The 15326-nt window shown below is 42.8% G+C and overlaps 1 protein-coding gene across 1 annotated transcript in view; it reads right to left on the bottom strand.

Moving 5' to 3' along the window:
- PGM2L1 (phosphoglucomutase 2 like 1) overlaps positions 1 to 15326 on the bottom strand; it is a 680235-nt gene that overhangs the window by 164007 nt on the left and 500902 nt on the right. The window contains exon 10 of the mRNA XM_086933811.1: positions 621 to 714. Coding sequence (XP_086789937.1) covers positions 621 to 714 — 94 coding nt within the window. The remainder of the gene's footprint in view (positions 1 to 620; positions 715 to 15326) is intronic.

A 15326-nucleotide genomic window follows, 5' to 3' on the forward strand; every position in this document is an offset into this window, starting at 1 on the left:
CTGCAGCACCTCATTTTGGGTCACACCAGTCGCAGTGGCGATAGTCCGAGTTTATGGCTAACTGCCAGAGACCCGGTGGCATGGCAGGCAGCGATGGTCACTCGCTATGTCACGGGTCACAGTTCAAGTGGGTGGGCACAATGGCAGCACGTATGAGGCCAGGGTACTGGTCTACTGTGGAGAATAGGAAAAGAGGCCACCGACAAAGACGGCATGGAACATTAATGATTGGAACTGCTGTTCGAAGGAAGACAGTGAAATTATCGTTCCCCAAGTCTACATGCTGGTGGGAACCCGCACAAATTAAGCACTGTAAAAAAAAAACTAATGTGAAAAGATCGCTAATATTCGTGTATACAAAAGGAGAAATGTTATCGTGTGGTAATGGTTTATGTCACCTAAGAATGATAATACTTTTGTATTTTATTACAAGTGTCTTGGAATTTTATATTAATGAGAAATCCCCGTGCAATAAAAATGTTTTAGATTTAAGATGCACAGCATATTTACATTGATACACATCTTCGATTTGCAAGATGAAAGGGGTGGCAGCTAATAACTCATGTTTGTAATCATTTCTCACATAAAACACCAGCTGAGTACTATAAAGTACAGCATACCTATAGACTCTTCAAATGCAAAGAGGACGTCTTTTCCATCATCCAGCAGCTCTTTCACGCGATTGCCAATCCATTTGAAACCAGGTAGCGTTTCCTAAAAAAAGAAACAATAAAACCAGAGTTAGGCAAAGGTTTGGGTAGATGTGTAACTCTTCTACTGAAAGTCTATAGGTGATCATGCCACATACGCCGTATTACATTACAGTACCATTACATCCATGCAAATGCAGACTGATTCTTGAAACGTTATCACTTATATCACTACAGCCCCAACTAGGTCCATCCTCCTCCCCTCGTACTAACTTTATTTGTCCCCTAACAGAATATTGTGACAATATGTGATAGATTAAAGAAGGCATTAAGCATTGACATGCAGAGATCACCCCCTCCCCCCGGACAGGGTCCCAATCTGTGGTTCCCATCATGGAAGTGCTCATGCTTCTCAAACTGCCGACTAACTATTGTTACAGGATGATTCTCCAAAGTAAGATGGTGCAGAAAATGAGTTCGGATGATTGGCATAAAGGCGTATGGGCATATACAAAAACGGCTGTAAAAAGGTATACCAAAGAGAAATTTACCCCAGTGTTAGCAAAAATTAAGTAGGCAATAGAAAAATAAATAAATAAGTAAAATAAAAAGTTAGAAAATAAGCGACATACTTACATTGTCTTTAGTGACGAGGCTGTGATGCGACATAGGATCTCTGAATATAATTTTAACTACTAGCTGCTTACACCAATGCATTTGTATAATTGGAGGATTCGGATCAATTCCAGTTGTCTCTGTTACAATTGAGTAATGCAAGTTCATGCCCCTCCATTTTTGGGGGGGAACCCTATTGTAGGAGGCTGGCTTAGCATAAGGTGCACACTTATTTAAGTGATGCACCCTGCACTAAACCAACCTTTATTGTATTGTATTATATTGTTTTAACACTTGTAAAGCGCACTGTAACCACGCGGGCATGCTGGCGCTGAGATACACGTATGTTGCTAACGGGGTGTGCTACAGAAAATAGTATAAATATTTATATTCTGGGAAAGAGCCAGGTCTTTATTGTCTTGCGGAACAGCATCAAGTCCTGTATCCGTCTCAGTTCCATGGGAAGACAATTCCAAAGGCGAACAGCCGCAACACCGAACGCTCTACCCCCCTCATTGTTACTCTCTTTGTCCTCGGTATGGTTATGAGATTGGCTAAAGAGGAGCAGAGGCAGCAGGTAGGAGATTACCAACCGAACTTACTCTGTAGCGGTTTGGGCCCAAGTCCATGCAGTGCCTTAAACACGATACAGAGTGACTTAAACTGTATCCTTTGAGCCACCGGGAGCCAGTGCAGCTCTGCCAAGGCCTTTGTTGATGACCGTCTTGGTCTCATTAATGCAAGCTTTGCTGCTGCCGCCTGAATTCTCTGGAGCCCAAATATCTCGGGGACTCTAGTAACAGGGCATTACAGTAGTCCAGGCGGCTCATAATAATACTCCTGACTACTAAAGCTCTGGCCTGAAATGGTAACAGCGGCAGCACCTTCAAAAGTCCTCTAATACGAGGATAGCAGCGCCCCTCCAGCTTGTTAACATAAGATTTTAATTCAGATTATCATTGAAGCTGACCCCTAAGTTATGTACGTCCCCACGGGTACCAAAGAGACATCCGTGGGGATGGGCCAAAAGTTGGTTGGAAGGGCTGGCGACACTCTACCTACCCCACAGTGCAGTATCTCAGTTTTATCGTTGTTAAATTGCAGGGAGTTCTCTCAGCCAGTTAACCATTTCCCGAATACATGCGTGGCAATTTTCTAAGGAGCCAGCATGGTCGCATTCCAAGGACAGAATGTCAGTCAGATATGATTGAACCCATCTCAAGGCCACATCCACCACCCCCTTTTCTTACAACCTAGCTAGGAGGATCGCATGATTCAATGTGTGGAATGCGGCAGACAGGTCCGGCAGAATTAGTGTAGCTGATTGTCCCCTGTCCGCACGAATTCGAAGATCATCCAAGGCGGTGATCAAGGCAGTTTCTGTCCCATGTCCAGGGCGGAAACCAAACTGCTCATCCTCTAACTTGTTGTTAACCTCCAGGAACTGAGAATGTGTCCTACTCACCAGGCGCTCCACAATCTTCACAGGATAAGGTAAGAGAGAGATGGGCCTGAAGTTTTTTGGGCAATTGGGGTCCAATGTTGGTTTCTTCAGTAGGAGTGTTATCATTGCCTGCTTCCAGCAGGATGGTACCACCCCAATGCTAAGTGACTGGCTGCAAAACTAGCAGAGAACTGGAAAGAACTCAGAACCTAGCTCTTTCCATATTTTGTGGAGGAGGGGGTCCAGAAGCGATCCGGATGAGACTCCTAGCGCCAGCCAGATGAAGTCCTCCTCCGAGGGCAGCTCAAAGTGGTCCAGGATAGCCTCCTACTTCAAAGCCATAGTCCTAAGTGTTTGTCTACCATCCCGCTCATTAGTACCAGTTGAATCCACTGATTTCAGTCCTTTGACAATCTTACTTATCTTCTCCTGAAAGAAGGATGCCAGACAGTCACATAACTCCTCTGTGGGCAGGATCTTATTTTTTGAGTTGGCCACAATTCAGCCTATTCTTTTTTAAGAAGTCAGAGTCTAGCCCGATGTCCTCTCAAATATGAATTTACCAACTCCATGTTCCCGCTCACCTATGAAATGCAGTTGATCACCTGAGTATCTGTAACCAGGTTTCTTGGCAGAGGTCTCACTGAAACCGGCAGCATGGTTGGCGCTGTGCGTTGCTGGTGCTCGAACGTGCGCAGACGGGCTTGCCTTTGACACGCTGGCTGTGCATCCGCTGCATGCTTATTCTGTGCAGTTGTTCCAGCGTGACGTTATAATTGCAACACTGTGCAACAACAAGAGCGCTGACCCAGAGGCACAACGGGCCCACTCTAACAGGTGGACACTGCCAGGGTTCAGAAGCGCTATTAAGGTACTGTTTAAAACTCCAACAATTAAAATGACTACTTAACACTAGCAAAGATAGAGCACTGTCCGCTGCAACCCCCGTTCAAAATGACATGTATCTACAACGAGTATGGTGATTTTAGTGGTCTTAGACAACCATAGCAGGCTCTCAAAGTGGTAACTGTGGAGAGGAGCCTTCAGGCATAGTACAAAACGAGTATTAAGGAGCTTATTTTATCTGAACTTATCATATAGTGTAGGTTAAACGCAGTGCAGTTGTAACAATAAGTATATGTATTATACATACTCAGTAACACATTGGCATATCTCCTACCTGGAGATATCAACACAATACACACAACACTTAATTTGTAAACATGTAAGTAGGCATCAATACACAGTGGTCTCCAGGATGAGACCAAACCATATACTAAGGAAGTGGATTGCGAACTATGACTGAAGTCGGTACTTGGACCAGAAGACTAAGAAGAGCTGGGGACCCAAGGAACCACCCTAGGTAGGTAACCTGGAACCTCACGGAGGCTGTGTGCAGAGTGGAAACACAGCTGTGTACTCAATTCAAGTCAATGGGAAATTCATGGTTGCAGCTTTCATGAAGAAGTACCCTTCCCAGTTGACCCTGAAGAAACCCAGTGGAAGACAAAAGGTTGGAGAGTCACCCCACCCCAGGATACCTACACCAGAGAAGTGTGGTGCATCGGTGCGAAGTGATATCGGAAACCACTGCAGACCACACTGGAGGACTTAAGGAGAGATGCCGTTGGTGAAGGAGATTCCAGTGTAATCCAAGGAAGGATTCTTGACGAGTGGTACCTGCAAGCAGAGAGGACAGAGTCTATTCCACTCGGAGGTGACTAGTAGGCACGGAAGACCAATGACCACTGTTGATGGAAGATGCAGGAGTGATGACAGTGACCTTGTGGCTGCAGCTGTGAGGACCAGGCGACGTTATGGAATACCAGGAGCCGTTCATGAGCTGTCCCACATCGGAAGTTGAGAACCCGGGGGTTCTCGATGGCTGGAGCACCAACAAGCCTTGGCAGCAGCAACATACGTGCATAGATCAGGCCGCAAGGGAGTTGCAGAACCACCACCTGTGTTGCTGCACCTTTTGGAGTCTGTGGGACATCAGGAGCAATAGACCGGCCAGCTTCATTGTGGTGCCTGCAGATACAGAGGTGCAACTCCTTCACTCCAAGGAAGATTTTTTCTGGTGTCTTTGATGCCCACAGGCCTGGAAAGAAACCTGGATGAAGCACAGGCACAGACAATGAAGACTTGCAGAACAGCGAGACGAGGAGCAGCAGGAGTCTTCTTTGGTGCAGTCTCTGTTCTAGACAAAGTCCAACGAAGTCCAAGTTGCCCAGATGGTCGAAGTTGAAATGGTTTCAGGTTTGAATCTTGCTCCAAGACGAAACTGAAGAGCCACCCACAGGTATGCCCCTAAGTAGCCTAGAGAAAAGGTTGGGATGATTCATGGGTCCCTACCAGAGGAGGGGCTGGACAGAGGGGAGGATACTGCCATGTGGTCCAGTTTCGTGCCAGAGCTGGAGCCAAGGGCTCTCTGAACTGGCTCAAACTGGAGTATGCAAGGAAGGAAACAAGTGTGCCCTTTAAAGCAGTCTGGTGGCGCTGGCAGGCACCCCCACCCCAGCCCAATACACTAAGTCCTCTATGGGAGGTGGTCACCCTTCCCCGCGAGAGGAAATCTATTGTTCTACCTTTCCTTGCTCGAGCTCAGTCAGCAGCAGGAGGGCGGAATCGTATCTGGGGTCGGCCAAAGCACTAGCTTGCTGGCAGACCCTGGGCAACTGTTACCAGGAGCCCTGAGGGCTTTCTGGAGGACCTCCCTGGTGCATGGAATCATACCTCCAACATACGTAACGTTATGACGCATGGCCAATATATGTATCAAAATGGATGACCACACTTACAAAGCCTGGAGAATAGACTCCAGGGTTTGTTGGGGATGTTGTGCTCATGCATGGCATCCTCATACTTCTAGCCTAGCACCCTCCCTTCAGGATTGAAAGCCCTGTCTTAGGGGTGACTTTTACGTTTTAAGTGCAGTGATCTCAGATATAAGGAAACTTCTATCTATCGAAAGTGGTGCTAGCACCAGCTTATACAGGCTGCAATGGCAGGCCTGTAGTCACAGTCTGAGTGGCCTCTGAAGGGAGGCATAATACATTCTGCAGCCCATGGAAGAACCCAGGTGTACCTATGCCCTCTGTACCTTAGTACCAATATAGTAAGGACTCACATGGGTACACCATAAGCCAATTGGGAAGGTACTAAAGTACTTGCCACTGTCAAATTTAGTGAGAAAGCACAGTGACAGGGGTGCTGATTAGCAGGACCCCAGTCAGACTATTCAGAAAACAGAACAACACCAACAAAAATTGGGGGTAACCATGCTAGAAGGATGCTAGCTACCTATACCTAAGTAACTGGATAGAAATCTTAACTTTGCTTACCAGTTCTGCAAAAAAATTTAATTTTCGAATTTTAGGAAAACAGGTGAAAACTGATAAGGGATTACAGGCGCAATAGAAGATACTAATAACTTGAATTGAGTGGTCGATATGCAGCAGCAGAGATTAATTTAGGTACGGGGAAGATGTAGAAAGGAGCTACATGTGACAATAGTATTGAACGACTGGGCGGGTTAAAGGGCACCGAATCCCCCCATCCCTCATCCTGCCCACTTCTGGTGAGCAAATTGGACAACATCTGAATACGGACTTCAAGACATAAGAACAAATCAGACCTTGAATTTTGTTTGTAGGTCTTTTCATTGGTTGTTGAACAACTGCTTTATTTCCACAGTCTATTGATGCCATGTGTTAACAGTGGTGCTCTGCCCCTGACTTTGAACTAATATGCATGCACAACTGCAGTACAGCCAAGTACCAAGCATCAGGCATTAGACTAACACATTTCAGTGTGGTGATCCGCATCATAGAACTGAAATGCCAAGTCACGTATAATAGCACATCCTCAGCTGTCAAGCCGGAGTGCTATTGGCACCACTGACAGAAAGCTGGCTAGCAGTGTGTGGTCAGAGCTGCTTGCGGCAGGCTCACTCTGGGCTGGCTTAGGCACAAACAATGTAACAACCCGACGATTCTCACCAGCTGCATCAGACTCCAGTCAGTGATGATTTGCCCAAATGGCGGGCCAGGCTGGCAGACAGGTAAGTTTGGCAGGGTCGCAATCCATCATGAGCCTGAGGCCTCAGAGCCTGTAGTTCCTCTGTGACAGTCTGACTGGCTGATGACTCCTCTTAGGGTCCTGCTAGTGCCACGCTGGCTGCGTGGCTGGGTATAATTAATTTTAATACTTTGGAGAGCTGGCAAGCAGCAGAGCCAAAGTCACAGGTCTTTAGAACAAGCATTTGCAATGCAATAGGTCTCGCATTAGGAAAGTTTGAGCTATTGGTCTTGTAAATGACAATTTTTTTTATTTATGTGTTGGTTTTGAAAATAGCTAAATTAATAGCTTTGTCATTTACAATGCCAATAGTTATAACGTTCGCAAATGTGACACCTATAGCATTTGTAATGCAACATGTTTTGTATTTACGTGACTTAGCTGTATTGATATTACAAATTACAATGGCTTTTAATTTTTTTAAATAATGAATACTTAAATAAAAGGGATTTTAATTTATAATGGCAATAGCTTAAACGTTTGTAAATAACTTTTGTGAAGATTATGTTCAGTGTATTTTATTATGACGAAAATCCAAGAACAGAAGTGAAATATTAACATCTTTTTGTGACATTTGTAATAAAGTTTGAAACATTGAGAGAACATATTCGAACCAGTTGTTGTTGAATGGTTGCGCAGATTGATGCTGGGGTGGAAATGTACTATAAAAACACGCTCAGAGCATGCCATAATATAACACACTTTGTGATGTGCTGTAGTGTCGGTGTGCTGCGTGTCTGCTTGCGGTTGCATGTGTGTGTTGCAGCATAGATAAACAGCAACCGTTGCGATTTATCTATGGAATCATATGTCAGGGGTTAGGGGGGGAACAGGGCACGGCAGGACATATAAGAGAGAGACGTAGCTTAAAAAGGGCATTTGCAAGAATGGGGGAACAGTTAGGGCGGCGAAAATTCAAAGCAGGTAATATAAGAAATAATGACAATGGAGTATTGATAAGACGTTGGACAATTATATGGTTAGAGTGCAGACGAGATTGTAGGTGGGAAAAGACATATGATAAGTTGTATAATGGGTGTTAGGTCTGTAACATGGAATATATGTGGCCTAAATGATCCTCAAAAAAGAGCAAAAATTTTGCTAGCCTTGAAACAAATGAATGTGGATTTCGTATTTATCCAAGAAACACATATTATGATAACACAAACACACTTCCTTAGTCATTTAGGATTTCATTTATTAGTACATTCAAGTCAAGGAGTCAAAAAAAGAGGGGTAGCTATCTTAGCTAGAAATAATAATATCTTGACTAGGAAGAAAGCACAGGATAAATGGGGAAGATGGCCATGGTTGAGTGTTTTATAGATGGGGAGTGGATAACGCTTGTAACGGTTTATGGCTCAACAGAGGATGACCCCGAGATTTTTCAATTTTTAGATGTCGAGTTAGCTACCTGGGCACCGAAAATAATACTGGGAGGTGACCTTAATATAAATGGAGTAGATGGATTAGGATTGGGTTCCTTTGGAAAATATAAAGGTCGGAAAAAGAAAGTTAATCAGGCACTACATAGTTTAGTCTTAAATAATGCTCTCTCAGATGTATGGGAGAAAAAGAGATTGGATAACAAAGGTTTTACATATTATTCGGCCCCGCACTGAACATGTGCAAGATTAGATTATTTTTTTGTTTCAAGTACTACTATATCGAACTCAAAGATTGAAAGGCTGCCACGGATTCTTAGTGATCATAACCCCTTAGTACTTACAATGGCAACAAAAACAAGTACTAGACAATATACAAATTGGACCTTCGAAAGAGAGCTGTTAAAAGAGGATAAACATATAGAACATATGAATAAATGGATTCGTGATTTTTTCTTGTTTAATAAGGATACAGCGGAAATGGGGGTGGTCTGGGATACTTTTAAAGCTGGGGTACGGGGGGAAACGAAGAGTTATAATTCTTATAAAAGGAAACAAATGCAGCTGAGGAACTTAGAGCTATCCGAGAAGGTACTTAAGGCAGAGGAGAATTTAGAAAAATGTGTTTTGACGGGGAGTCAAATGGATAAGGCTCTGATAGAACTAGTGAAAGCAAAAGGCGAGGCAGAGAGCGATATAGCTAGCAAAGCAGCGAAAATTTATAATACTAAAAGGGAGAAGTGTTATGAATTGAGTGAGTCAGTAGGGAGAATTTTGGCTAGCCGAACAAGGCAACAAGAAGCGGTGGGAACAGTTAGAGAAATTAGGGATACATCGGGTAGGGTGTACTCAGAGTCGAATGAAATAAGGGAAGTATTTAGGACCTTTTATGAGAAGTTATATGATGATGAATTAGAGGGGCGAGACATTCGAAGAGATAAAGAGGATATGAAGGAGTATCTTCAAGAGATCCCTATAGATATAGTGGAGGAGGATGACGCAGATGGTCTAGAGGGGGTCTTGCAGACAGAAGAAATTAAGGAGGCAGTATGGAAACTTCCCTCAGGTAAAGCAGCGGGCCCTGACCAAATACCTATAGAGTTCTATAAAGTGTTTTGGGATATGTTGGGAGAAGAGATAATGAAGGTTATGCAACTGGCACAGTTGGGTAAATCAGCACCCAAGTCATGGGGGAGTGCTGAGGTGGTAGTAATATTAAAAAGAGGGAAAAATCCGGAAGAACCAGGATCTTACAGACCCATCACTTTACTGAATGCGGACGTGAAAGTGTTCTCCAAGGCATTGGCATCAAGGCTTGCCAGAGTAATCCACAAAATAGTCAGCAGTTCTCAACATGGTTTTATACCGGGGAGAGGGACCACTCACCATATACGTAAAGTAATAACCTTATTTGATGTTACATCAGTCACAGGAGACCCGATGGCAGTAATGTTACTTGATGCAGAAAAAGCATTTGATCGGGTCTCCTGGGGCTATCTTTGGTATGCTTTAGAAAGAACAGGCATTAAACAAGGATATATTAAAGCATTACAGACTCTATACTTAAATCCGGTAGCAACTCTACGTGTGAATGGAGGGAATACGGGTCAATTTCGAATAAAAAGAGGTACTAGACAGGGGTGTCCTTGCTCACCGCTATTGTTTGCTATATACATGGATCCATTAATCCGTAGAATAGAGGCATCTGGGATGATTATACCCCTAACAACACTCATCGGGCATTGTAAAATCTTAGCCTATGCAGATGATATTGCTGTAATCACTCCAAATCCTACTGAATCCATAGAATATCTGGAAACTGAGGCGATGAAATTTGGAAAGATATCGGGGTATAAATTAAATACATCCAAAACGCAGATAATAAAAAACTCTTTTACTCCCTGTATAGATAATCGAGTGACGCAGGAAGGCATATATTTAGGGGTTATTATCTTGGCAGATTTGGACGTGTTAGTAGAAAAGAATATTATCCCTTTAAATAAGAAAGTAGAGAAAGACCTGGACAGGTGGGATAACTTGCATATGTCAATTGTGGGGCGGACAAATATAATGAAAATGCTGGTTCTCCCAAATTTTTTATATTTATTTAGAGCAATACCTTTGTTATTTGAAGTCAAAATATTTGAAAAACTAGAGTGCATAATTAATAGATTTATTTGGGCAAAGGGGAAAACGAGAAGAGCCCTTAGATTTATGACACTCCCGAGAGAGAGAGGGGAGGCTGGGGAGTACCAGAATTAAAACTTTATTATTGGGCAGCTGCTCTCCAAAATATGATTGGCATGCTGGGAGGGGCAGAATCAGAAGGTTGGAGTAAATTTGGAACACTGGCAATTTATGGACTAACTTTGGGAATGGAAGTGCAGAATGTGTTGTTGAAATTTACAGAGGCTAGTTACTACAAGAGGACAAAGTTTAAGACGCTCATAGCAGCATATACAATTTGGAAAAGTTTTTCTAAAAGAATAGGTTTGGGGAAATATAATGTGTATACCAGACTCTCACATAACCCAAATCTTCCACAAGATATTTTCTCGGGTCCCACATTTATTGAGTGGGAAAACAAGGGAATTAGAACCATAGGGGATGTAATGGGGGATCAGGGTTTTTTCAATTCTCAGAATTACAGGCTAGATTTAAGTTAGATACCAGGCAATTCTTTAAATACCTACAAATTAGGAGTTTCCTTTTGAACAAAAAGGGAGGTGTTTTGGGTTTTAGGCGCGATCCAATTATGGAAGTAGTTCAAAGAGGGGAAGATTGCACTATTAAGAGGTTCTATGCTGAATTGATAAAATCAAAACAGGATGATTACGAAAAATGGAACGAAAAATGGAAGGATAATCTTAATATAAGTGGGGAAAGTTTTGGTATCTCTCTAGAAAAGGGATACTCTTTGTTATGCTCAGCACCCTTGCAGGCGCAACATTATAAAACGTTGTATCATTTATACTATCCCCCTGCAAAAATAGCACAATGGGGAGGCACCGTGGGTATTAAGTGTTATAGGTGTGGAAGTTTTGATGCTGATCTAAAACATGTATTTGCAACGTGTCCTCATCTAGATTCACTAAAAAAAGATATTGAAGGTTTCATAAATAATATTTTAGGAACCGAAATTGTGTTAACTCCCGGAACTATATTAGGAGTAAATCTGGAGGACGAACAATTATCTAGCGGGAGGGAATTTTTATTCGTAGCATTATCGGTTATGAGATTATGCATAGCCTCGGCATGGATTGACCCTATACCACCTACTTTCCATAAATGGTTGGCCAAATTAATAACATACAATGTGGAGAAAGAGATCTATGCACGGAAAGGAAAAAGGGGAAGGAAGCTGGGTAAGCTAATATGGGATCCTATTATGTGATGGAAGGAGGGTGTAATAGAATAAAACCTAGATGTGAGTAAAATCCGGGTGAGTTAGGACTACATATAAGGTATTAATTGCTATGTTGGTAATATTGTGAGAGATATAAGTGACTTTATGGAAACATTATAGAATGGAAACTTTGTTTGATTAGATTTATGTTGTAGAACTTGGATTGATATTTTGGTTCAAATTTCTTTATTTCTTTGCTCTAACTGGATGTAGCTCCTTTTATTATTTTTGTTGTTGCTTTATCTGCTTTTTCTCTCAATGTGATGTATTTTGTTAGTAACATTGCTGTGCCCTGTATGTAATAGTAAAATTTTTCAATAAAAAGACTTTAAAAAAAAAAAAGGAATCATATGTCAGTATTTTGTGTTTTCTCTGTTTGTGTCTCCGTTTGTTGCCTGTGCGTGAGTGCTTTTGTGTTGTGTGCACGGCATGTCAATTGTTACATGTATCTGTCTGTCTTTGCTTTATTTTTTTTATATCTGTACATGTCTGAATTAGCTCATATGTGCGTGAGTGCTTGTGCGGTCATATATGTAACAGTAATGAATGTAACTGCATGAACGTGTGGGTTTGTGCTTGTGTGTGTGCGCGTATTGGGGTAACTGTGCATGGTGTGGATTGCATGTTAGCATCTGTATGACTGTATGTATTTATAATTGCCTGTGTGTGACAAGTCGTTGTGTGTGCATGCATTTTACTTGTCTGTGTGTGTCGGTGAATTTGTGTTTAAAGATTTGTGGCTTTGAGTTCCTGCCATGTTTAGAGTAAACCGCAATGATAGAGAAAGAGCGGGAGTGGGGGCTGGAGGAGGTGGACAGGTTGGGGGCAGAGAGGCGGTGAGCACGTGTGGGCGGTGGAATGAGCAAGAGCGAGTCAGGAAGGAAGAGGAGAGGAGAGGGTGAGTGGGAGTCAGAGAGAGTTTATTATTTTGCTTATTCAGATGCCCTCAGGGTAATCACAGTTGATCTTAGATTCAAATGGCGCCAACCTGTTCATGAGAGTGCCAAATTCTTTACTTGGACTCTCTGAATGAGTGTTGTGTAGTCTGCAATATGAGGAGGTGCTGTAATCAAAGGTGATGATTAATCGCCTCACTTTAAACTAAAGCACTATTTTTTCACACTAGAAGTTGGTTGGACATGCAGAGAGGCAAGTAATAGTTCCCTTGTTACTTTCTTCGAGGATGCTTTATTTATATAAAGTTTTATGTAGCGCGGACAAGACCCAGGCGGGTATCTGAGCGCTACAGATGTTCCCGGACCAAAAGAGGTAGGCCAGTAGGTCCGTAGAAACAACAGTGATTGGCAAGATATTGGAGTAAAAAGAGGAACAAAGGGATATGTATGAGCATATATGCACAACAAACAAATATGTTCGGTTCTGCACACACAATTGGTAGAGTCGTGTGGTATGTGGTTGGTCAATAAATATATCTGGTGGTCACGAGCATTCTATTGTGGGTCAGGTACACTGAAGTTAATACATGCCACTCAAATGTATTGAAAATGTATTATGTGGCATATAAACAAACGTCGGCTATTGGGATTTGCTGACAAGTTTTCCTCCTTGGGCAGACATGTAACTTAAAATATGAGTGATACAACGTCGTGTGAAATGTTGCCAGCCTGCAAAGAAGTACAGCGCCTGAAATCCAGACAAAATACTGTTTTTAGCTGCTTTGATACGAAGCTGTGACAGTAGGGGCCTAGTTTGCAGAAATCGAAGAGCTCCCATCAGGACTTATTTTCGTCTCGTAGCCCCCGTGTGGCCCACTCCTCACACGCACCCACACACTCAGACACTCTGCGCCCCCCACTCAATCACGGACTCTAAATGTGAAGCGGCTTCATTTCCTCGCTGCTCCCACAGCGCTTCTCCATCCAGCCTGCAACCACTTGGCTCGCCCAGCTCCAGCTGATGCGAGACCATCATAGTTGAAATAAAAAAACAAGAGATGAAACGTGGATGAATATTTATCGAGATGTATTATAACATTTACGGATGTTGTATCGACATCAAAATGATAAAGGCTGAAAGAAGTCAATTCCGTCAAAGAGGCTTTACACGCAACTTCAGTAGCAGCAGGTGCATTAACTACTTTGGCCGTGAACCATCGGAAGACGCCAGTTAGCGTCGGAGAGTCTGCCAGGGGAGGGGGGTTGTTGAAGAAAGAGATGACCGCCTTGGACAAGCAAAGAGAAGAAACTAACAGTGAGTTCGCAGAGAGAGAGAGAGAAAAGACAGAGAGAGAGAGAGAGCAATGCGGGAGAGGGAAAAGGGAGAAGAATAGAGCGAAAAAGTGGGTTGGAAGCGTGGAGACAGAAGGGCGTGCCTGGGATAAAAGCATGCATTGGCAGCACAGCCATCAAACAATGCGGCCGCAAAAGTGAAAGTGATCGCGCTCAAGGCGGTGCGCGATGTGCTTATGAGAATGACGAGGATCGCCATATGCGCTGGGTCAGGCCTAAAAACCGAGACCCCAAGAAACTGGGTTTACCCTCTCTTTCTTCCATTCCTTTATTTGCACCTATGTGAAATGGATCCAAAAAAGAACAAGTCAAAACGAAACCTAAGAGCCGCGCGCGTGAGCTTTTACCGTAGACAGCTCACGTCGCGCGGCTCTTAGGTTTCGTTTTCCAAGGCGCATGGCAGAGTCGCGCTCGCACGCAAACAGCCAGCAGCAAAAGCGCTCTCACAAGGCCAAATCCGAGACGGAAAATGCGCGCCTCCGACTCGTGTCCCCATATTCAAGTATACTAAAGTATACACGAGGTCCATCGCTACGCTCGACCTAAAAAGTGACCGTCTGTGTGCCTCAACCTCTTACTTTCATAAGGGAGGCTTATCCGTTTTTGCGGCGGCAGGTCAGATGACTGCAGTGACAGTAATGATGATAATTTATTGGCAGCTGAGATCATCCGCACTGGAGCCTCTCACACCCTGTTTGGTACAGTTGGGTTGTACGTGCCCTTCTATTTCTGGGGCTTTGCCGCAGTTTTAAGATCTTCTTAGAGTTTCTCGTTGCTCAAATGAGTGTAAATTCTGATATTTATATGTTTTCCTCGACTTGATTGCTTGATTTTGATTGTGAGAAAGTGTCACTCAGTCGTTGACTATCACTCATAATTATGTTGAAGTTATGAAAGTGTCACACATAGATATCTGAAACCTTGGCAGCTTTGCAACTGATTATCCAAATGCAAGACTTTTATGTAATCTAGGTGTCCGTGCTCTTTCGAAAACTAATAAAATGGGTTAAAAAATGTGAATTTTAAGGAGACTGTATTGGGAACACCAAATGTTATATTTATTGCAGTTGTGATTGGACGACAATGGACTGCAATACATCTGATTAAAACATGCGAATGCTGGAAGGTGTTGACTGATTTTTATTAATATTAAAACATTTACTTGGTCAAATAATGATTGACAACGTACAATTGTAAGAGTATGTGGGTCACAAGTGTGTACCTTAATTAGTTATAAATATCCTACCTAATCAATGGGTAATCAATGTCATACTTTTGTTTCTTTTTCAGAAGAATCTCCTATGAGATAAAAAAAAGAATACAGCGAATATTCTACAATTAACAGTGCGGAACCTGCATAATGAAAAAATAGTGAAGGTCAATACTTTACATGTAGTACGAATTGACAACAAGGGACAAAGTATATTGCAAAAGTTGAAAAAAAAACGTAGATACAGTTTGACACAGGGTGAGCATTTCACATTAGCAAATATGCAT

Source organism: Lissotriton vulgaris, chromosome 8 (assembly GCF_964263255.1).
Source record: "Lissotriton vulgaris chromosome 8, aLisVul1.2, whole genome shotgun sequence".
In the NCBI taxonomy this organism is placed as follows: domain Eukaryota; kingdom Metazoa; phylum Chordata; class Amphibia; order Caudata; family Salamandridae; genus Lissotriton; species Lissotriton vulgaris.